The following is a 23,644-nucleotide window of genomic DNA, read 5'->3' as shown; positions in this document are numbered from 1 at the left end:
GTGTTCACCCCTGGGAGAGGAGAAAAGAGGGAAGGAGTGATGGATGGAAGGAGAGATGGATGGAAGGAGAGATGGATGAAAGGAGAGATAGCTGGAAGGAGAGGAGAAAAAGAGGAAAGCCTTAGCCCAGACCTCGATCGCTCCCCGTCTCTTATAAAGGGAGCAGCCCTGTTTCTTTCTCTCTCTCTCTCTCTCTCTCTCTCTCTCTCTTTCTCTCTCTCTCTATCTCTCTCTCTCTCTCTCTCTCTCTCTCTCTCTCTATATATATATATATATATATATATATATATCACCCAACTCACCATCTCTCTATCCCTCTCTCTCTTCTGGTCTCACTCTCTGTTTGTCTCTGTTTCTATCCCACATCCTCATCTCCTCTGTAAGGACAGGGGGAAATGGACTACACAGCAATTATACAGCTGGAACTGCTCATAGCAGCTATTCTGGGCATCTTAAAGTCATTACAGTAAAAAACATAAGAGATTCAGTTATGATGACGGTATATCCTCCAACCATCATGAATAATATGTTCACTGTAGTGCTGTTCTCTGATCCCATGGTAGATCTCCGATCAGGGTGTCATTAGTTAAGGAGTAATTACCTGTCATTATGCTGAACACCACCTTCTTGGCAAAATGTATTGCTTTAATACGACTCGTGTGCCAGTTACATCCTGTTGGCTCAGATGCAAAAGAGGATACTGTCTGGTGACAACTGAAGTCTCGATGACACTGTTTCTGATGTATGAGAAGTGCAGTGACCGTCACAACAATAACAAACTGGGTCTAAGTGACCACTAACAACACGACAAGGGTTATCTATTACCTAGGGTTATACAGAGGTCAAAGAAACATCTGTTAAGTGTGTGTGTGTGTGTGTGTATAAGGGTGGGTGGGTGTGTGTGTGTGTGTAAGGGTGTGTGTGTGTGTGTGTGTGTGTGTAAGGGTGTGTGTATGTGTGTGTGTGTGTGTGTGTGTAAGGGTGTGTGTGTGTTTGTGTGTGTGTGTGTGTGTGTAAGGGTGTGTGTATGTGTGTGTGTGTGTGTGTGTGTGTAAGGGTGTGTGGTTCACCATTCTTGAGGGAGCTCCCTTAGCTCTGTCCAATGTTACTAGGTGCAGCTGCAAAAGGAAATTCAACATCCTATATATTTCAAACATTGGCAGACACACTTCCTGTACAGTCTCACACACGGTCACATACACGTCCAGACACACTACGATCCAGTCTCAGCTAGAAGCTTGGAAGTCAACCTTTATTAAAACTGTTTAAAAGGCAAACATTGCATATGTCTTTCCATAATAACAGTACCACTGTTCATAGAATGTACAATTACAAGGATAAACATAAATGCATCTTTTAGCTTTTTTATCAGAACACAGCTCAGGAAATGTCCTGGTGATGGGCATACTGAAGCAGGGATGTTAAAAGGAACATACATGAAAAAATGTAAAGGAGGTTTATCTGACACTGTTGCTTCGCAAAGTCTGTTACTGGGGTGAATTGGGCTTCTGAAAAAATATCTGTTCATGTCACAAATTAAGGCTGTTGATTGTGAAGTTATCACATATTGATATACTGTCTAGAACTTGATTTGTGTTTCACTATGGCCAATTAATACAATTACAAAAAAAATGCACTTTTTGTCATCAAAAGCTTTCAGCAGTGTTACGATACATCAAAGGAACTAATAGTAACACTATAGTATAAGACATAATGGAATGAAGTACAACAAACAGAGTATAAAAGTATGAAAGAAAATAGGCACTGTGTGAAGAATAGCACTCCAGTGTTTCTCAACCTCTTACTGTACCATCATTTCAAATCATTCAAACTGCTAACAGATGATTCAGCTCTATCCATGTGTAGTCAAAATAATAACTGTAATTACTCCAGTAATTACAACATTGGCACAATGACGTCGACAAAACATCATATTGACACAACATGGTAATTACACGGTCACGGACAGTTATTACACAGTTCGAAACGGACCAACGAACCTTACTGACTGTCTGATCAGTAACATTCCAACAACATATAGACTAGAGCAGGACTATAGACTAACAGGGGTTGAGGAACTCTGGGTAATGAAGTTTTGTGGATAGTTGTGTTTCTAACTTTGTGCACAGTGTCCGTCTTGGAAGTTGGACACCTTGTCGTATTTCAAGTACCCTCGTCATGCCCCCGGGGGTTAATAAATTAGATGCTGTGAACTGCCCTGCAGTTGCAATGTGACCGTTGATTTAGTTGTAAAAAAAAAAGGTAAACAATACAATGCCATCATAGTACAGTACAGGTTTGGGAATGTGTTAAAGAGATGATGACCTGACTGGTTGTTTCAAAAGCGATAGGAAAGAAAATGAACAAAAGGAAAACAACTATAATATTATCTATGAACTGCATTCTATGTGCACAGATGCCAATATTGATAAAGATATACCTGCAGGCTGTATTCTATCAAAACTAAATAAAGGACACATCCAAAGCCTCAATGATATCGACCACAAAATATTTGGTGATATCTCTACAAACATCTCCTTGCATTTAGATTCATCCCTGTTTTATTGTTCAGGGGACATAGATGTACCTAGAGGAAAGATTAAACCCCTCTTGTGTTTCAATCCTGAGTATGAGACTAAAAAGAGTGGAGGGGGGTATCATAGCAGAGACACAAATGAAATTTGAGGACGGAGATACCTTGTGTTCTCTTGATTTTTTAAAGACATTGCAGCAGAATTATCAACCATTTAAGCATTCATATACCATACAAAAAATTCATGACAAAAAGCTCCAATTCAACTTCATTTTCAATGGTTTGTCAACACCCGATAACATGCCAACGTCACCTGATGATTTAAGACGATTCTGATTTGAATCTTAGTAATGGAGAAAATCGAATTCATACTGCCTTGAAAATGGACTGAAAGAGATTCACATGCAGGTCTACTGTAACCTTGACCTCTTAACACCATTGGATACTCAGTAGTTGATTAAAAAAACAATTTGTTCATTGCAGTATAGTATCTTGTTTCCCTCCTATTACTACATACTTTGCTGTCCAGCAACAAACCACGCATTTCCAACAACACCCCAGGCTCCAATAAATACTTGTGAAGGGAGCATCTTTGGCACTTTGGCAAGGTGGACTGTGCTTACTGGAGTGGGGTGCCTATCTCTCTCTCTCGTCTCACGGCTTGTTGTTGAGGGAAGGTGGGGGGCGTGTGGGAGGGGGGCAGGGGGGTCCAGGGGGGGTACGGGAGGGAGGTGGTCCTGGGGGAAGGTTGTTTCCGGGCGGAGCCCGTGGGGGAAGGCTGGTCTGAGGAGGGGGCGTGGTGGGCTGGATCAGAGGGCGGTAGTCAGGTGGAGGAGGGGTGGGGCTGGGAGCCTTTGGGGCAGCTTTTGCTGCAGCCGCCTCCTCTTTCACTCTGGTGAAGTTGATGCAACGGCCCTGAGGGAGAGAGAGAGAGGGAGGGAGGGAGGGAGGGAGGGAGGGAGGGAGGGAGGGAGGGAGGGAGGGAAAGAGAGAGAGAGAGAGAGAGAGAGAGAGAGAGAGAGAGAGAGAGAGAGAGAGAGAGAGAGAGAGAGAGAGAGAGAGAGAGAGAGAGAGAGAGAAAAATGAAAGGGAAGGGAAGCAACAGATGAAAGCACACTTACACACAGACACAGACACACACACACGTGTCCAACCTACTGTATGTCTGAGAGGGATAAGGCAGCTGATTCTAGCTGACCCCTAGGTCAGAGGGGGATCACTGCCTGCTCTCTGAGCTTGGCCAGCTGGGTCCACAGATTACCCAGAACGTCCTGCTGGGACATCTCGCACCCCACCGCCCTCTTAGTCCAATGTTCTGTCTTGTGACCAATGAAATCATGGCTGCCTTCCAAACTGTGCATGCTGTTTATGGTACCAAACGGAGGGAGAGATAGGAAAAAGAAAGACAAGAAGGGTAAGCTAGAGAGAGAGGGATAGAAGGAAAAAGAGAGAGAGAGAAAGATCATAACGAAAGACGGTGTGGATGGGGGGGTTATTAAAGTCTTAGGCAAGTTTTTTTTATGGACCTGTGTTTTTTTTAGCTAAACTTTTGACCCAACCACAGTAACCACTATCCACAACCCCCATCTTTTCCCACACATAGCTGAACCCCCACCTTTCACCACAGCCTTGCTGTGCTTCAAGCCTGCCTGACTGGGAGTCTGGTGGTAATCGGGGGTACAGAAAAGCAGTCTAACTGATTTATGAAGGTGAGACAGATGACTGGTCAATGGTCAAACTTTATTTCCCTACCCCATGCAAACAGAGAGAGGCATGGACATACATGGTCAGAATGTAGAGGATTTCAAACATTAACGAATGTACACATGGGTAAGCACACAGACACACACACACAAACACACACACACACACATACTATACACTCAGTGAGAAGCCACACTGGCAAAGAATCAATGAAAACAACTGTGGACACATTCCAGTCATGGTGACTTGTAAATTATGCAGAGGAAAAACAGAGAAGATTCCGCTGGTAACCAAAATCACATTTCAAAGCTAGCCTGACATTCCCTGAAGTAAAAAAGTTTTACCTCCCCAAGAGAAGTATCTAGAACTACAAAAATGACCCTCTTCTCTGGTGCACCATTTCAAAAACATCCAAGATCCAATCTAGAGACCAAAACACCGACCAGGTGACGTCCCCAGATGTTATAGCAATAGCTGAATAATCTTTCTTTGACCCACAAACCTGATTCTTCATCCTATCCTACAAACACAAAAGACCAAAAACTAAATCTGTTCCAAGTGATCTGTCCGGCCCCACCAGTCTGCAGCTCTCTGCTGGGCCTCGACCCAGAGCAGCCAGGGGTTCTTCACTGCATTTGATGTGGCCTGACTGGCTGGATCTGCTATGGCGTCTTGTCTCCGCCGGGTATTACCTCATGTTCTCTTGTAGGAGCTAACCTCGCGTCAAGGGAGACATTAACGCCAACCCTCTAATTCAACCTCAGACTCCAGCACATGCTGTTTGACGTAGGAGTTGCGGTGCCAGAAGTCGCAGAGCAGAGCTGGGCCCTTATGCATAGCTGAGGTCTTATGTAGTGGTGTGAGCCAGGTTAGATAGGCTCATATGCTACACTAGGTTAAGGTACCCTGGCCAGGTTGTAGCCGGCTAGACCGATGTAGATAATGATAGTCTATAAAACAACGTAGGCTAGGCAATGCTTAAAGACAATGCTTAGAGATGACAAACCAGACACAGTAAGATGGTAATGGCCTGTTCTGTGTTTTCAATCACACACTGACTGAACCCTCGCCTATTTTGCGTAAACAAACATCTGTATAAGAAGTATTAGTAGTGAGGAGAAAAGAGGGGTGATGGGATAGACTGGGAGAGGAAGGAGAAACAAGGAGTGGAGGACGAGAGGCAGAAACAATTTGACAGAACAGAAGAGACCAATGGGGAAATATACAATAAGAATGAGAGGCAGAAAGAGAGGAAGAGCGGTAAAAGACTAAGATACAAGAGAGGGGGCTGTGGAGGGAGGGAAGAAAAAAAGCTCAGAAAGGAAACTTTTGCAGCTGCAGTCTTTCTATTTGTTGGTGTCGTCATGGCAGTGGCTCTGCTCAGGCTCGGGTAGTTTGGAAGAGACAAATGACTCAAAGATATAGCAGCTCCATTGTGCAGTAAAATCTAAGGAATCTGGCCTTGATATCCCAGGCCTTGAGGATATGAGTATGTTACAGTCTAGTTTGACAGGATTGCACAGTAAGAGGCCTTAAGCCAGGCATCTCTCAATAGTAGCATTCAGGCGTCGCCATAGCAATTGCCTTGGTGATAAAATGCAACGTGCCAACAGGGTGACAGACATCTGTCAGGAATCCAGAGTGACCCTGTCCAGAAGGGCTCAACAATGCACACAGGGCCTGTGTGTGTGTGTGTGTGTGCGTGTGTGCAATTGTGTGTGTATACGTGTGTGTGTGTGTTTTAATGCTCTTGGGTCAGTGTGCGTATGTGTGCATGAGCACATTAATTTCCACAATTACGGCATAATAGCCAAAATAGTGTGTTCCAGGGGACAGACATTTAGAAAATGGATCCAGGCAGGTTAACAGGATCTCCTCAAGTCACAATGGGGACATGAAGGAGCAGCCATGCCCAGTGCCTGTGATCTCTCCTGCAGAAGCAGCACCAAGTCCATCCGGACTGTCGTAGCCTGGCCTGGGAATGCTTTTGCTCTGTAATACACCGCAAATTACTGGAGTAGGCGACGCCATTACATAGAAAGACGTAGACGATTCCTCTGGAATAAGCATTGAGTCATGTAACCTTTCGCATGTGGAGATCGTTAAAAGTTTTCCCTGGGTCAAAATCTCACCGAAGAAGAGTCCCGATCAACAGAATCAGGCACAGAATGTTGTAAAGGCTGAAACTCACTAGGACGGTTTCTCTTTTCTGGTTGATATACCCTTTTTGTTGAAAGTTGAAAGCTTATCTAGCAGTAAACCCCTGCCATTCTCTTTCTGAGCCAAGAAAACACTACTAAATGTGGAATTCCAGTAAAATAAATGAAGGTTATAGAAGATTTTCTGCAAATAACACATGATTTTTAACAAGCACCTGGATGGGAGCCATCTCTGCAGGCTATAGCTGGGGAAGGAGGGTGGGACACAGGGGGAAGAGAGGGAGAGCGGAGGGCAGATTAGGGGCGTATTCAGGATGAAGAAAATTGAACAAGCTTTGAAGCAAAAGCGCTCTTCAGAACAAAGAGTTAAATAAGTAATCCGATACTGGTGTTGGTGGTTGCTGGTTGCTGGTATGGTATCACCATACCACAAAGGGCATTGAGAAGTATTGCACACAATTGTGAGGAACCGCTTTCTTCACTATGATCCAACAAAGAAATGTACCCACTGTTTACAAAACCTTTCCTTATTTACAGAGGGTTCAGTTGGGTTCATCCATCTGAATCCTTCCCATCCAAAACGTTGTGTGATGTCAAAGATAGCTTTGACCATCTACAGCCCAATCAAGCCCCTCCAGCCAGGCACATACTTATTTGTAGGTATTAATCAAAAGAGTCAGGGTGACAAAGTTGAACCACATGCTTGGTCGCACCAGGCGAGCGGAGAGGTTCTAGAGCTTTAAGAAGATGCCTGGAGCCGGTCCAGAGTCTGGGGTTCTGGTTTATATCTGTTTTTGATGGCGTCTGATCAAAAGCAGGTGTGGGGCCAGGCCAGGTCTGGAACAGATCAGGACCTGACACATGACCCAGCTGAGGTGTGTGCCGCAGCAGGAGTGGGCTTCAGAGAGGAGACATGATGGAGGGATGGAAGGAAGGAGAGGAAAGGAGTGAAGGAGGGAGGATGGAGAAAAATGGAGCGAAGGTGAGGTGTGATCTTGAAGGTGTGACAGGGAGGAGGGAGGAAGGAGGGAGGAGTCAGCCTGAAGTAGCTGGGAAGGAGGCAGGGTGTGATAAAGAGGTAGACTGGGTTCTGACAGAGTGAGGGGTGGGGCTGCTATACCCTGGTGTGCTGTTTTAAAGCAACTCTGTCATATGTTTCTGATTCTCTGACCCTCTACCACATAGCTCTACAAACAAAGCACAGATTTGCTTCCCGCTATTTGGGTAAGCTTTTAAACTCCTAAGTTTGCAACTTACATGATCTCCTGGCTGGGGCCTCATCAGAGAGACCTGGTCATAACCACGGCGAAATAGAGCCCAAATGGCATCCAGTTTACCCTACAGATGACAGAGAGAAGCAGGAACGAGAGTACAGTTAAAAACACAGTTATAACACACAGAATGCAAACAAGCCACAGAAACATGCTAGCTAGAAATCTGTACAGGATCTGTGGAGTCTACTGCATAACATGCATAAACTCTAGAAACCGTACACACGCCCAATGAGAAACCCCTGCTACAGTTGCTTCAAAAGTACGTATGTCCAATGGGCTATGTCTTATTTCAGGCTATACAGTGGCTTATTAGTGGCTAATTGGTTCAAGTGTGCACATAGTACTTAGCAAACTGTTACACAAATGAAAAGCCAATATGTAATCTCACAGAAGGCTACTGTACACCAGATGACAAATGGTGGCTGTTTTTACCTGTATGGGCGTGTACCATTTCCTGTCCTGGGCCGGTTTCCTGTTGTGATTTTTCTTGGGTTTGGGCTCGTACGGTTCAAACTCCTGCTCCGGCATTTTGACCACGGCGTTCTTCGGCTTCTCCAGCTTAGCCCCCTCCTCGGTCGATCCCTTCCCACCCCAGCGCACCTAGAGGAGGGCGAGTTAGCAGTACGGAGGGCGAGTTATCTGGGGAAAGGGCCTTAGGTTTACTACTAACAGTGTGGACACAGGCGCTAATGCTAGCTCTCGAGGAGTAAACGAGTTACTTGGAGTAATTAAAAGGTGGGTTTATGGTTTGGATTCCGAGTACAATAAAAACCTTTCAGCTCTGATCCTAACGATTGCCTCTAGCTTACCTCCATCCTCTTGATGCCTCCCACCCCTCTGCCTCCATAGTAGGAGGCGTCCACTGTGGGCCACTTCTTCTTGGGCATCCCATCCTCATCATCAGACTCCTGACACCCACACACAGTCACACACACACACACACTTAGCTCTAAAGAACACGAACACCAACTGTTTCTTTCCAAATGTCAGAGAAAAGTTCCCTGTGTGTGTAAAATGTGAAAGGGTGGAACATATGCACTTTTAAAACCTGATTGCCAAGCAACCACTACACCACAAGATCACAACACATTAGGCATGCACACACACATGCACACCCACACACACAGCTACACACAGGGCTTTATCAGTCAGCCCAGTATGCCAGCCCAGTATTCAATATTCCCTGAGAGGATGAGGGCATACGGACAGGAGAACACAGAGAGCCTTCTTCTGACCATGCAGCCCAAATGTAACGCATATAATGAGATTGGTGTACAAGGAATCAGTGTGTGTGCCACCCAGCTGTAAAACCTAGGGAAAGTCTAACAGAAGCCTTCTATGTGGAGAAATGCTCGTTTGAACTCTGACTTGTCTCACCGATAAAGAAGAAGAGAATAGTCTGCACTGATATTCTTTAAGGGCTATTCTATATTGAACAGCTTTGGCTACAACTGTGCATGTGTGTTCATGAGTGCAGTCTTTCAGGAGTGTGTATGTTGTCGAGGCAGAGATTGAAGGGGTGACTTACGGGCTCTGGAGGGGGAGGAGGAAGGGGTTCTTTGATCACCTACAACAGGAAGTTGACACAGAAACATTTCATTACTGTGCCCTCTGGGTGGTCACATGAGGAGTTCATTATAACTATCATAAACATATCGATCATGAAGTAATGGCCCCAAAAACACTGGAATAACATACATACATGTAGGTTCATTTTTAAATATTATTAATTCACTGCATTGTGATAACACGACCTGGAAACCAATAGGTGAAAAACTACTCGATATCTTACGTTTATATCGACAGATTTGAAAGAAAGTGGCTAGGCCTACAGCTGTTATCTGAAAATTCTCAAGAACATGCAATCAATTTATTTGAGATGATTGTGAATTACATCCATTATTTTGATGCTTACTGTCTGAAAATCGAGACACATGTTGTCCAAGTGATTGTTACTGAACTGATCCATCATCAGACCAGAGTGTGTGTGGTGTGGTAGAGAGTGTGTGTGGTGGCCTAGAAGGTGTGGTGGGGTGGACTGTGTGTGTGGTGGCATAGAGGGTGTGTGTTGGGGTGGAGTGTGTGTGGTAAGTGACGTACCACTGTGCAGCACAGCGGCCAGAACCACCACATGAAGAGCATAGCCAGCAGCAGGAACAGAACCAGCAGGGTGATCAGGAGGATAGTTCCATCAAACTGTCAGAAGGGAGATCAAACCCAGTGAGAACCACCCACACACAACCACCCCCACACACACACACACACACACACACACACACAAACGAGCCAACACACACCTTTGAGAAGAGGGTGAAACTTGAGATATGCGGCTGTCTCACTGACAGACGTGCAGTGCACTTCTGATTTCAGGATAAGAGCATCTTTTAAAAGACTTCAATTGAAAAGTGAAATGGTGGGTCTTAAAACAGGGCCGGTCTGGTTCCCATTAGGCTCCAGAGATAGGAGTTCAGATGTGGTGGTGTTTTCCCCTATCTGTCTTGTGGCAGGATGGGGTGGGGTGAAAGGCTTGCTCTGACAAGGGCTTTGGGGGGCTTTGAGTGGATCGGGTTTGAAGACCCTGTGGTTTGGCTCCACAGAAGAAAGCAAGGCATCTTATGAGGGCCTGTGGAGTGCCATAGCACTGTACTTACACACTCTGTAGTTGTGATGTGGACATTACTGCTGATGAAAGACAATCCTTCATTCATGCTCACTTGGAGATAGATAACCCTGAAATTACACACAAAAAAACAGACATGAAAAAACGTTATCATAATAATGAATCAAGTAGTAGACCTTTTGTGAACTTAGAAAGGTTTGAGGTGCAGTATATATGCTAAAGGTGAAAGGTAATGTTAAAAGTAATTGACCTGAGCTAGGGAGTAAGAGATTTGTAAAAACAGACTCTGTTTTCCCATCTGTGAATAAGATGGTTTCCAGGATTGGCATTATAGATGCTTAGAAGCCAACAAATTACACTTCTTTTGATCTGTTTCCTGGAAAGTAACCAAAAATAATAAATGACATGTTCTCAGAAACTGACCTTGGGTAGCCTGGGAAACCTCTAAGATGTTCTAAACTTGACCTCAAACTTAACCCTTGAATCATGTTTCAGGGGTTCAGAGCTCCTGGCTGTCAAAATGAACAGGGGAAAGTTAAAGGCTGGTCAGGGTGGATGGGTGATGAGGTGTATCTAGTCTGGCTAGGATAGCGATAGAAAGTGAGATACTAGTCAGACTGGAGACAGGGTATGTAGGTGAAGTTCATGACTAACATACCTAAGAAGCTGGAGAGCTATTGGCCATGAAGAAGTCTCAAATGTGCATGTGTGCATCTGTGTGTGAGTGTGCGAGTGTCGGTCTTTGTGCACCCTTAAATGTCAGAGAAGAAAATAAATCAATTTGGCCTTGAGGTGATAAAATCACTTTGCAGGTTAAAAGAGCTTGAAAAGATAAAGGAAAAACAACAGCGGTTGGGGGAAAAGGGGAGGATGAAGTGTGTGAAGGCAAAGAAGGGGAGCCCGGCCAAAGCAAACTGGGCACTGCAAATTTGAGGATGTTCGTAAAAAAACAGGGGAGAGGAAGCGTCTGTGGTGGATGCGTGGTGTCAGACATCTGTTAAGCAAGCACATCAAAGAGCCGGAGCAGAAACGAAGCTGCTTTGATCACTACTACTGGCACGGAGAGAAGGGCTGGGGGCACAACAGACAGAGAGAGAAGAAAAGCAGTGAGAAGATGGAGAGAACAGGGAGATTTCGATCGAAAAAGGGAGATGACAAAATAAAGGCTGGAGGGCCTAGATAGCATGAGAGAGAAAGCGAGAGAGAGAGAGAGAGAAAGCGAGAGAGAGAAAAGAGAGAGAGAGAGCGAGAGAGAGAGAGAGAGAGAGAGAGAGAGAGAGAGAGAGAGAGAGAGAGAGAGAGAGAGAGAGAGAAAAGAAAGAGAGAGAAAGAGAGAGAGAGAGATGTGACAAAAATGATGAGAATGACGGACGGGATGAGAGGTGTGGCTGTGGGCTTGGGGTACATGATGTCGCCTCAGTTTTCTTTCTTTCTTTCTCTCTCTCTCTCTCTCTCTCTCTTTCTCTCTCTCTCTCTCTCTCTCTCTCTCTGTCTCTGATATTAATAAAAAGGTTTACATATCTGCCAGGGTTACAGACACTGTGTTGTTGCTGGTCAGAGGCAGAGCAACCTGGTCTAGATCATACACCATGACCCTTTCAGACCCCTCTTTTTATGACCTGGTGAACTCTGGTTCTCTTTAAGCAGTCGGGCGGTTTGTTGACATTAGAAAGGAGAACCAGAGGTCTAATGAAGTACTGTAAGAAGACAGTCTGATAGGCTGATGTTGTGGGGTGTGACAGTTTGGGGGATTAAGAGGAAACTGAAGCACTATCCTTGTTCTGAAAACACTGAACTCAGTGAACTCAAGAGACCAAGAGAAAAGGCTAGAACAAGGAGACGGAGAGCGATGAAGATAGAGAGACAAAAGAGAGAGAACTTGAAAGAGAGAGAAGTAAAACAAAAAAAGTGAAAATAAATAGAAATAAAGTGAGAGTGAGGGAATCAACATACTTAAAGAGCAACAGAGAGTGGGATAAAGAGAGGAGGAATGTGGACCTGGGCTGGGATCGTAAAGAAAGCTAATGTTCAGCAGGCCTGTGTGTGCATGTGTGTGTGTGGAAGGGGGGAGGCAAGTGAGTGTATTTCCTCCATGACCTGGGTCAACACACAAGGCCCTTTCTTCACGCAGAAAGCAGCACAGTATTATCACAACACTTTTCTTGCTGCAGGACCACTCATTGCCATGTGAAGACAGTTTACTAAAGAAGACACTTACTTCCCGATCTCGTCTATGACAGGGGCAGGACACAGCAGGTAGGTGTCCTGAATAGTAACAGGCTTCTCATCTAGGCAGAAACACACTTGTCAATGCGCGCACACTGGCAGGCCAAGACTAATGGGTTAGGGTTAATATATGGCAGGTACATAAGACCAGGTACTCACTGATGGTGAGGGTATCGTTGACTTTGAAGCTGCAGAGCACCTGCTCAGTGTTTCGAGCATGGAGGAACCCATTACCCCGCACAACCACCTGGAATGACTCTGCAAAATACCAGAGTCATATTTTTGTTAGCTTAACACAGAGATGAGTGGAGGATTGAAATATAATACTAATAATAATAATGTATTTCTTTTATACTGTTTGACAAAGTAAACGCATCAGCTGGTGACCACAAATAGGCCAATTCCAATAACTCAATTTAGTCCTTAAAGGCCTGTTTCTCTTGGGGAGGACAAACCATTTATTAAATTGACTCTTCAATCTAGGCGCCTGCCACAGAAACAGACACAGGACTGCAGCTGAGGCATTAGAGTCATTTAATCAGGAACATATCTATTAAAGCCATTTGTTAGCTTGGGGCAGTGGGGCTCGACATCCATATATGGTTCTGTTCCTGTCAGTACGTGGTCATTTGATGTCCCAGCTGAGCCCCAGTTGGAGGGTAGGGCAGCAGGTTGACCCCTTAATATAATGAGCACAGCACTTAGAGAATGACAGGAGACAAGGGGGTTGCCATGGGTGTGCTCAGGTCCTGAGGGGACAGGGGGCTGGGGGCGGGGGGACAGGGGGGGTCAACTGTCCCCAGTGCCCCACAAAAGAAAGGAGAGTGGAAAATATCAATGGTGATAAATCGCTTTAAGTCAACTTAGAATAGTCACAATGTATTGTTTGTTAAAAAGATACACTAAGGTTATGATGCATCCTACTGTTTATATCAATAAAACAGCTTGAGCTATCTGGTTACATTTACATTTAGTCATTTAGCAGACGCTCTTCTCCAGAGCGACTTACATCAAGTACAGGGACATTCCACCGAAGCAAGAAGGGTGAAGTGCCTTGCCCAAGGGACACAACATCATTTGGCACGGCCGGGAAACGAACTGGCAACCTACAGATTACTAGCTCGATTCCCTAACCGCTCAGCCACCTGACTCCCTAAAAGACACATCTCTATGGGGCCACCCCACCCACCTCCTGCACACACACTGGATGGTTCAGCTGCTAGAATCTCGATGCAGGACTTCTTGATGATCTGTGAAAGAGAAGGCATCGATGATGTTAGGCCTGGGAAACAGATAGAGAGACTAGAGGGAAGACCAGGTCTGTTTAGCTAGCCGCTATGCTAGGCCTGTCTGCATCTGTTTTCCTAACTAGAGTTTATTTACCGAGTTGATCACTCCTTGGAGAGCACGGAACCCCCCCGTCACAGGAAACACATGTTCAATCGTGTCTGCGATGGTGGCCAGCTACAGAACGGATACCAGGAAGAGAGAGATACAGAGAGAGAGAGAGAAAGAAAGAGAGAGGTGGGGGGGTAAATGGGAGGAAAATAAGTCAGTTTACAGATGTAGAGATGTCTTCATGTCTCCGCCCTCCCCAGGGTCTTTGTCTGGTCTGCTGACTGCTATGGGAGACAGACCAGGAGAGAGACCAGAAGAGAGATCAGAGTAGAGACCGGAGGAGGAGCAGAACTCATGCTATTTATTTATACAGACCAATGAGCTTCCTCTAGACACACAGTAACAAGAGACAAACTATACAGAACATAACCGATTCACTGAGCTATTGAAATAATGAGGTAATATCCTGCCTAAATTTCCCCTTTGGATCTGTACCATTTTAACTGCAGGTATTTAACTTCTACCTACATCACATTGGGAAATCAAGAGGAGAGCACTAATATACACACAAAATCAAGTTTAATTTCTGCTCTCACTCAACCATAAAAGAAGGGCTAATCAAGCTCGAGGTCTATGGACATACAGTCAGGTCTGTACTTGCTTGTATATACATAAAGGTCTGGCCCTGGCGGAAGAATAATATGACTTTGATTGATGTCCAGACTCTGAGGCATCCTCCTCAATAGGCTGATGGCAAGCATGTGTCTCCAATAGTTTAATTACCGTCCAACCTACCATATCAGTCCCAGTCCATACCTCACAGCCAAAGCATTTATTAAATGGTTAAAAAAAAAAACTCTTACCTGTGTCTCATTGAAGTCTTTGACTCCGATACAGTACACAATGGCTCCCAGAGATCGAGCTTCCACTGCCTTATGTGGAGAGGCAAACAAAAAGACAATATTTGGGGTGGATCAAACGTGGACTTGTTACCTTGCTAAACTGATAAGAGCTTGTGAATGGGGCCTGAGCATGAGGCCTTGCTCTTCCTGCTATCCATCCCATGATGCATCACAGAGAATCCCAGCAGGCCTCACCTTCTGCTGAGCAGTGTCCAGCTGATATTCGTTTAGCTCTCCATCAGTCAACGCGATGATGACACTGGCTGTCCCTGGAAACAAAGAGAAGGGCCGTAAGACTCAAACATCACAAAGCAAACTTCACTGTGAGCAGGACCATGTAATTAATGGTAGGATCAAAAGCATGTTTATATTTAAATGACTATAAAAGCCAAGCGAAGTTCATCAGGCACTTACTAAAGTTTTCCTGGCGGATCTGGTCATTTGCCTTGGAAGAGAAAGATACATTGTTTACATTCAAAAATATCTCTAACAGTAATGATTTGTGAGCTAACGCTAACACTAATGATACGCGAGCTAACCCAGGCCTACCTTCTCCAAACCCAGGTGCATGAACGTGTCTCCCCCTGGGACCTCTTTACTCAGCACATTCAAACCCTTCCTTATCTCCTGTCTGAGAACACACACGCACACAAATACACATATATACGTTCAGACTACAATTTGACTGTATTTCTTGTACACCAAATAATCCACGCACACGTTCCTTACCTGTTCTCTGTCAGTTTCATGATGGTGGTTCCTCGGGTTGAGAAGACGATGAATGACATCCTGAGCATGGGGCTGTGGCAGGGCAAAACAACAACAAACATCACGCACACGCTACTTTCTGGTTTTGTTTTTTCCTGTTGTCTTTTTGAATTGGACATCTATTGGGCAACTCTCCAAGGACTGAAGATTACAATGTTTGATTTAAGACTTTCTCTGTAGACAAACAATGACAGCACGGACCATATGACAGATTGACGCATCACATGCAACAGATTCAATGTTTTCCATCAACGGGAATGCGACTTGAGACAAACATATGCATGTGCATGTCAAAATATGTCACAAAACTCTCTCATGTGGAGAATGCCCAAGAATGTTGTCCCATTGTTTGTTTGATTAAAAATGTTTAGAGAGGATCATCTATCACCCAATGCTTAGAATAAGACGAGACCTTGAAAGTGGATTGTTTTGGTGGTTTATTTATTTCTTGACTTGACTTTGAAGTCGACTGAAAACATGAATTCATTGAGGCCGGAGTTAAGGGGACAAAGAGATAGAGCCGTTCTACAGATGAGGTCAGGGCTAAGGCATCAGGTGCTGTTGAGACTATGACTGGGAATTGAGTCAAAACAATACCACCCAAACTGATATGCTGATTTATACAGGTTGCCGACAATAACATACCCCAATGCTGCTGTTGGTCAGATGACTGATTTAGCTTGCTGAGCTTACTGTAAATGAGCTAATACGTCTTATAGTCTCAAAATAAGATTAAGCACCTCCTCACATAAACAATGTCTGCCAAACTATGCTGCCATGTTCTGTTTCAAGTGTTGAACAGGATTTTAGTCACGTCTGGTCATATGCAACTCAAACCTCACAAACCGGTGTTGATCATGACTCATGCCATTAACCAGTCTGCCAAAGTGCATTTACAAATTTCCTGTCAGTCCACTGTGGGAGATGGTTTCTCCAGAAGAAGTAATCAAGTGTGGCTTTGTCTTTAATCTGTCCCTGGTCCAAAACCAGGCATGCACAGATGAAGGTTTTTACTTTGTTATTTTTTACCATCCGTTTTGCTTTTGTTCTCTCACCTGATGAACTTCATAGTCAGACGCTCCACGAAGGGGTAGATTTCGTCTTTCCAGTGGTTCTTGACACTGCCAGATCTTTACAGAAAAAGAGAGAAAAAGAAAGAAAATCCTCAACATCTAATTCAATCCACAAAGGACATTTAATGATTATTCAATAACAACAATATTGAAGTAATAAATAAGCAATAAGCAAGAAAGTCTTTTGAACAAATGGCAAAATCTCTTTCAACTCAAAACAGTTAGCCCTCTCAATTCATTAGAGCCCAGTGGGTGTGGGGGCAACATCAGGGCCTGATGAGGGAGTGTCTGATATAGCACCCTGGTTCCCCCTCAGGGCAGAGGAAACTGCACTGGCTCTCCCCAGGGGGTGGAAACAATTAACCTCTCTGTGAAACCTCAAAACACAGACAACCACACAACGCACACGGAACATTACGTGTGCGTGTTTGTTTGTGTGAGACAGAACGATATCAGGGGCCAGGGCCAAATGTCTTAGCCATGGATGACACATGGGAAATTATCTTATTGTTTGTGGTACATTTACATTTAGTCATTTAGCAGACGCTCTTATCCAGAGCGACTTACAGTAAGTACAGGGACACAGTAGGGTGAAGTGCCTTGCCAAGGACACAACATCATTTGGCTCGGCCGGGAATCAATCTCGCGACCCTCAGGTTACTAGCCCGATTCCCTCACCGTTCAGCCACTTGACTCCCTTTCCCTAGCAAAGCCCTAGTCCCTCTTAAAGGATGAAGTGGCCCACACACACACATGCTGGCTGATGGCCGGAATAATGTCAACAAGTGGGAGACAGACATAGAGACTTGTTTCCCCAGTTTAGCATCAGTAAGCTATTTCTATAGTGTTAGGTATACAGTAGTATTTATAACATGTTTGTATGAATACATCGTTGCAGAAGTGTTTGACTGTGTATTTGAAATATGTCAAGTATATCTGTATTATGGGAACTCTCAAGTTATTTTTCAAAGCTCTCTAACGTTTATATCCTAAAAACATGATAAAAGTACGTCTCAACATAACATCCATCTTGACCCTGTTCATACAGTCGATACTCCTTTAGTGCCAAGTTTTCAGGACTGCCCAATAACGTAATCGGATGCTGTGCTAAGTGTTGAAAACAAGCACATTAGGTGCATAAAAGCAGAAAGCTTTTTGCTTAGATGTTGGAAGACTGTTGTGCTAAGTAAACAGAAGTGATGCGTGTTGGACCCATGAAGGCCAAGGCCTGACCTGGTGGAAAAGAAGCCAAGTGTTTCATGGATGTAGCTTGTTCCATTACAGCGGGGAGGAAATATGTTTCTTCCTTCTTTCATGTAGCCTACCAGTCATAGTGGGTTATGGTTTCAGTATTTATACAAGTCAGGGGTGAAGCTCAGGACCCCTGTCTTGGTTTTTGACTGCTGATGGTTTTTCTTTACATCACAATGGATCTTGTTTATGTTGGACAGGAGCAGAGCAGCCTTCGTGGGATTGAGGCCTAGCTTGCAGTTTCCTCACCTGTGCAAACAGCATTAGGGTAGGAAGTTGGCTATTTTCTCGTGAGATCCTCGATGAAAACTTTTCTTGCGGTGACAATTCTCTGATCTACTTTTATAGACTTGAGTCAAGCCCCAAGCCTGAGAGTTCAAAGTATCTTTGGTTTCCAACGAGGTTAAAAGGTTCTATAAGTTAGTTAACACACATTTTTACAATGTGTTGACAAAACAGCCCCTGGCAACAGCCCCTGGCAACAGCCCCTGGCAACTTGAAATTGTGTCATACACATCCAGACTGTGTGCGTTTCGCAGTGACTAATCGGTACAGCACATGATGAATTGTACATGATAGTCCATATGCATTTCATTTGAGAGACGCAGGGATAAAGAGATAAGAGATAGTGAGAACAATTATTTTGAAGGAGAGAAAGTGGAATAAGAGAGGAAGCAGTGACAGCTGGAAGCAGGTTGATTTGTGAGAGAAAGCTAGAAGAGAAAATAGTCAGACAAAATCTTTGTTATATTGAAATGATGATTAACGAGAGATGATTAAATCAACGTGTGGGCTTCCTGCACTGTCATCTGCTCAGTGAGCAGAACAGACCTATGATGTGTCAACCACAATGCTAGTTCCCTGTCTGTAAGCCCACACAAAAAAACAGGCAGATGGGTTTAGAAATATCAACTCATACAAAATCCAAGGTATGGTCAGAGGTCAAACTTTCCATGGGAATTTTCAGGAATCTTTGGTAACATTCAAGAATTTTCAGGAAACATACTCGACCACTGAAAACTGTTGTCGGTAATGTCACTGTGGGTTAATATTCCCTTCTTGTACAGTATAGGGCAGAAACTTTATTCCAGGGAAGAAACATCCTTTTCTCTAGGCCTCTGAGGACTTCCTGTGATTGAAGTTCATCTCTGCTGGACCACGTCTGATACCATGTCTCCAGTGCAGATGTCTGTGCTGTGCTTGTATCGTTTCCAAATACCTCAAGGCACTCTGGGAGGCAACATGGATCATTAACATCCAGCAACGCTAAGCAGACCATGTCAGGACTGCGCTAAATGTCACAGAGTAAATCCATTCCAAACACATGAAAGTCTCATGGCAACCTACAGAGAATATTTAATCATTTTTATGCTGACTGGGTAAGAATGAGAAAACAAAGAAGAGTGAAAGAGAGTGGAGGGAAAAGAGAGATGGGATGGAGAGGACAGTGTGAGGGAGAGAGTCTATGTAACAAGACAGTGTGTTTTCAGAGGCACTGAGAGGGGCTATGACAAGTGGGAAAAAGCTTTGTCAGACCCTCAGTTAAAAGACCATCAGCTTCCCTCTCACACTTCTAAGTGTTGAGGGGAAAAATCCTACACCATGAAGAAGCCCAATCTCCTATTCCAGCTGGGCCTGCTAAGAACCACCCCAGCCAGCAACCAATGATCTCGCTCCAATTTAACTGACTAGGCACAGGGATTTGTTCGAAGAAAACCACTAACCTACTTTTAGCTGGAGGCCCTTGGTATGTCTGGGAGTACCAAGCCTGCATCCATTACAACCCTTCCCTCTCTCCCTGTGTTCTTTTTCACAATCTCTCCTGTCTTTGTCTCTGTGTGGAATACATCTCCGCCTCTCTCTTTTTATGCATTTCCTGTCCCCTCTCTGCTCCTCTCGGTTTCATCTCTCTCTCTCTCTGTCTCTCTTCTCTCTCTCTCTCTCTCTCTCTCGCTGTCTCTCTCTCTCTGTCTCTCTCTCTCTCGACTGGCATTGAACCCATTCAAAGATGTCTGCCTTGTTCGCGTTTCTTAGCCCTCCAGGGACTCTAGACGGCGTGATAACATTTAACAAGGCATTCGGCCCTGCTAAACCCACGGGATAACGGCTCCTTCTGGTCCCTCTATGGAGGCCGGGCCCTCCAGAGAAAAGAACATTCCAAAGCTTGAAGGTTCTGACACGTTCAAAATATTTATAGACGCCAGCTGTGGTTTGGGTTGTGTTGGCCTCGATGACCTGATGACTACACGCCATACTGAAACTCTGGCTCCAAAGAAGAACAACAACCCTCTCACGATTAACACCCTGCTGAGAAGAGAGCTAAATACAATATCAGACAGGAGATGTTGAATGTTGTTGATGGCGGCAGGCCACATCCAACCTGACTTCATGCAACGTAAACATTGAGCACTGCAGGTTGATTTGAGATCGGAACAAAGTACAGCACAAAAAGGCTGTGGAATAAGATGAATAATGACTGTTCCCATTTGGGAAAATGAAACTGTCAAATCAACATGAATTGTTATCACTTGCCACTGGATAGAAATACAATGATCCTCATAGCAAAATGGGACAGAGGTGCGAACTACTTTATACAGCAGGTGACTCTCACCTATGTACATGTTAGCAGTGTTGTAGTATGATCCATCAGGCTTCAGTAAAGCTTTAGAAATAAAGACATAAACAGTGAGAGCAACAGTATATTTTTCTTTTAATCTTCACAACTGTTCTGTGGGGAACACGCCTTGTTGTTTTGTGTCGTTGTACCTTATAAAACAGCAGGTTTGAACATAGCAGACTGAGTCAGCGCAAAGTCAATCTCAGAAAGAAATGGGCCACAACACAGACAAACGACACCCTACTGAAAAGCTAACATGCCACAACACATGAAAGGACTGAATGTTCATCGAATAATTACTCTTGGTCAGCTCTACTGAGTTATTTGATTCTGTGGAACAGGCAGAATTAGAATGCTTCTGTCATCTATTACATTAAGGAACCCTTCTTCCTTATTTGCACGTGCACATACAGACAGCTCTGAATCAAGGCCCTGACTGTGCAGAACCAATCATGGGGCCCTGGGGAATGTGTAATGAACAATCCATTTTTTTGGAATCATCAACAGTATTATCACTCCAGCGCTGGGCTACATCAGAGCGACTCACACATTAGTCACTGAAAAAAGGTTTGTAAAAGTTGAATTTACATTAATGTATAACACAACTATGGGATTGCTTGTTAAACTCATGTCTTCAGAGAGATGTTTTTAATCCAATGCTAGTCTTAAATGACAGAAATATATGAAAACTGCAAAGAAATACATGGAACCAGTCCTTCTAAAGGCTCTCTGATGGCCCATACTGAGATGTCAGGACCACATTTTTCCAACGTGGGTGGACGAACAGGAAATGAATGATTTGGTCACTGTGGAGGAATATAGGCTAGTGAAAAAGTTCTTCTCAAGACTGACTACACTCCTGAAGAAGCGGTGTCCCACCATCTTGTAAAAACAATCATCTGGCATGGGGAGACTTGCACGATGCTTATGTACAGAGAGAAGTAACGAATGCCAAATGAGATCTCTCCTCATCCTTGTGCTTATTCAGCAAACTTCCCCTGAGAGTCAGCCTCCTATGGCGTCATCACCCAAGCGCACGAAAAGAACACGAATGCACGCACACACATGCTTGCACCAACACACACACACATTTGTGAGATGGATCTTAATTTTAATCTAAAAAGTACCCGTAAGAAACAATTGTAATAATCATCATAATCACGAATGTAATGCAAAGGGTCAAATTGGGCTTTAGTAGAAACTGATGCACTCACTGATGAACAGCAACAGCTGTGCAGCGTGTGCGGTTGCACAATTCCGGACTGTCTGAACCATTCAATTAGGCTAGGTCTAATATCACAATTACACTAAAGATATACTTACTATTACTTAGAGTGTAGGCAATACACTTGGGTTTTTCACTGGCATGATTATGTAATGCGTAAAAACTTACTTGTCAAGCACAAAATACAAGTCGAAAGCACCTTGACAAGTACTTTCCTCCTCTTCGTCTTGTACCTCCGCCTGTCCTTTTGCATAAGGTAAAGTAAAAACCAAGAACCCCACAAAAACAAGAGCAAGAGACATGCTCATCAAAAACCTCGCCATCTTTTTCCACCAGTAAAAGTTATATTCCTTCCAAAAACGAAATGGAAAAACTAATTCAGTGCTGTCTCACATTCCCAAATAATTTGAAATGACTTCTCGACACAGTGATTGCCCTGGTCAGACAAAACAAAAGGGTAGTCGGATGTTGGGTAATTCGTTGTTGAGGTCAGTTTCCAAACATTCCCGTGACAAAGTAGTCTGATTCTAGATGCGCGATCACATTGAGGATGCGCAAGGAGGATGAAAATACTGAAAGGTTGAGGACCTTACTGTCCTATGGGCAATTTATGGCTTAAGTTTTCTGTCAGAATATACTATTTGGTTATAATCCGCTCGTCGTAAAAAAAGAAAGAAAGAAAGAAAAGAAGTACGCTACTTCGGAGAACCGCATAAAAATCTTAACATTGAGTGTTAAAACTTTTTTGTAAACAAGCAAAATGCAAAGGCAATGAAGAGTGAAGCTGGCGTAATGGGTACTGGTAGATCGGCGACACGCTAGACTGAATTGAACCAGGTTTCATATTTCAAGATGGGTTAAGATTCCATTTTGCGCCTCCCTCTAAAGAAAAATCTGGACAGCCACAGAGGTGAGCACATGTATCTTAGATCTAGCATAGATGGGATGCTGCTTTTTTTGACGTATTTTATATCATTTTGGACTTCACCAGACAAATATCCTAATTAGACGACAAATATCCTATTTAGACGATTAGTCATCGTCAGTCATCCAACACACAAACTGCTAATCTTTAGTTCAGTTCCATAGGGGTCTTGAAACAGACATGAGCCCCCTTTCTGCTGCTGAAGCACGTGTTTGTATACGCAATGTATTTTACACAGCTGACTGTATTGAGGTGTCCCACTTAGCAGAATCTAGCGTTGTGTGTATCTATAAACACACTCACCACCTTGACAAGAACGTGGTAAGGTTTTGAACTGTTTTAATTTGTCATTTCGACAAGAGCTGGTGAGATTTGTACAGATTATGTTTGAATGCCGAGACTGTGGATTGATATTATATGAAGACTTGTATCGAAATTAATTAATAACATCTTTTGTGAAAGACAAAACTCAAACTGTGATTTTTTATGTTCCCATTGTATTTATTGTGTCCCACTGTTGGAATTGATACAACCCAAATTGCCGTACATGGCACATCATTTTGTACAGACACAATACTAGCCTTACACTGAAAACAGAACCCAACCTGAAATTGAGACAGTTCTTCCCAAGAGACTTGTTTGTAAATGTATTCCAAATTAAACTACATGACAATACGATATTGTTTCAAGAAATCTTCCAACAATTTGAATCAACCTTATGACTAATCTTCAAAATTGTACTTCCGTTTACCAGGTTGGAATACCACAAAAGGTTCTTTTTAACAGCCCAAAAGAAAAGCTGTTCCGCCTCAAAAAAACCCCAAAGATTATTAACACAAATGTTCATGGCATTCAAACCACTTCACCAACAGTCACATCTCAGTAAAAGCTCACACTTCTTAAAACATTCCACTTTCCTTCAGTCCTTCTAAAATCACATTATTATATGTCACAAATTATCAGTAAAAAGCAACAAAGGCTTAGGTGCATGGAATTTGAATAACTCATTTCACAACTGTTGAACTGTAC

The 23,644-nt window shown here is 43.8% G+C and overlaps 1 protein-coding gene across 3 annotated transcripts; it reads right to left on the bottom strand.

The window, feature by feature from the left end:
• Positions 1–1,231: 1,231 nt before the first annotated feature.
• Positions 1,232–22,774, bottom strand: antxr1c (ANTXR cell adhesion molecule 1c). Of its 3 annotated transcripts, none has more exons than XM_084670269.1 (18): positions 21,859–22,774; positions 16,580–16,654; positions 15,486–15,557; positions 15,306–15,387; positions 15,171–15,201; positions 14,952–15,025; positions 14,718–14,786; positions 13,900–13,980; positions 13,706–13,766; positions 12,676–12,774; positions 12,509–12,578; positions 10,322–10,400; positions 9,771–9,866; positions 9,199–9,237; positions 8,480–8,578; positions 8,103–8,270; positions 7,654–7,734; positions 1,232–3,448 (listed from the first exon to the last, which is right to left on the bottom strand). In XM_084670269.1, the coding sequence occupies exons 1-18, from the start codon at positions 22,011–22,013 to the stop codon at positions 3,188–3,190; spliced, it is 1,692 nt and encodes a 563-aa protein (XP_084526395.1). In that variant the 5' UTR covers positions 22,014–22,774; the 3' UTR covers positions 1,232–3,187. The 3 variants fall into 3 exon arrangements, with proteins under 3 accessions (XP_084526395.1, XP_084526396.1, XP_084526397.1); XM_084670270.1 differs by lacking the exon at positions 1,232–3,448 and adding an exon at positions 3,628–3,952 and having other exon boundaries at positions 21,859–22,772; XM_084670271.1 differs by lacking the exon at positions 1,232–3,448 and adding an exon at positions 3,628–3,895 and having other exon boundaries at positions 21,859–22,769.
• Between the last annotated feature and the right edge of the window lie 870 nt (positions 22,775–23,644).

This window comes from Hypomesus nipponensis, chromosome 13 (assembly GCF_054491055.1).
Source record: "Hypomesus nipponensis isolate SF chromosome 13, ASM5449105v1, whole genome shotgun sequence".
Classification (NCBI taxonomy): domain Eukaryota; kingdom Metazoa; phylum Chordata; class Actinopteri; order Osmeriformes; family Osmeridae; genus Hypomesus; species Hypomesus nipponensis.
The sequence above is the reverse complement of the archived record's forward strand: the minus strand, read 5'-3'. Positions and strand labels throughout refer to the sequence as shown.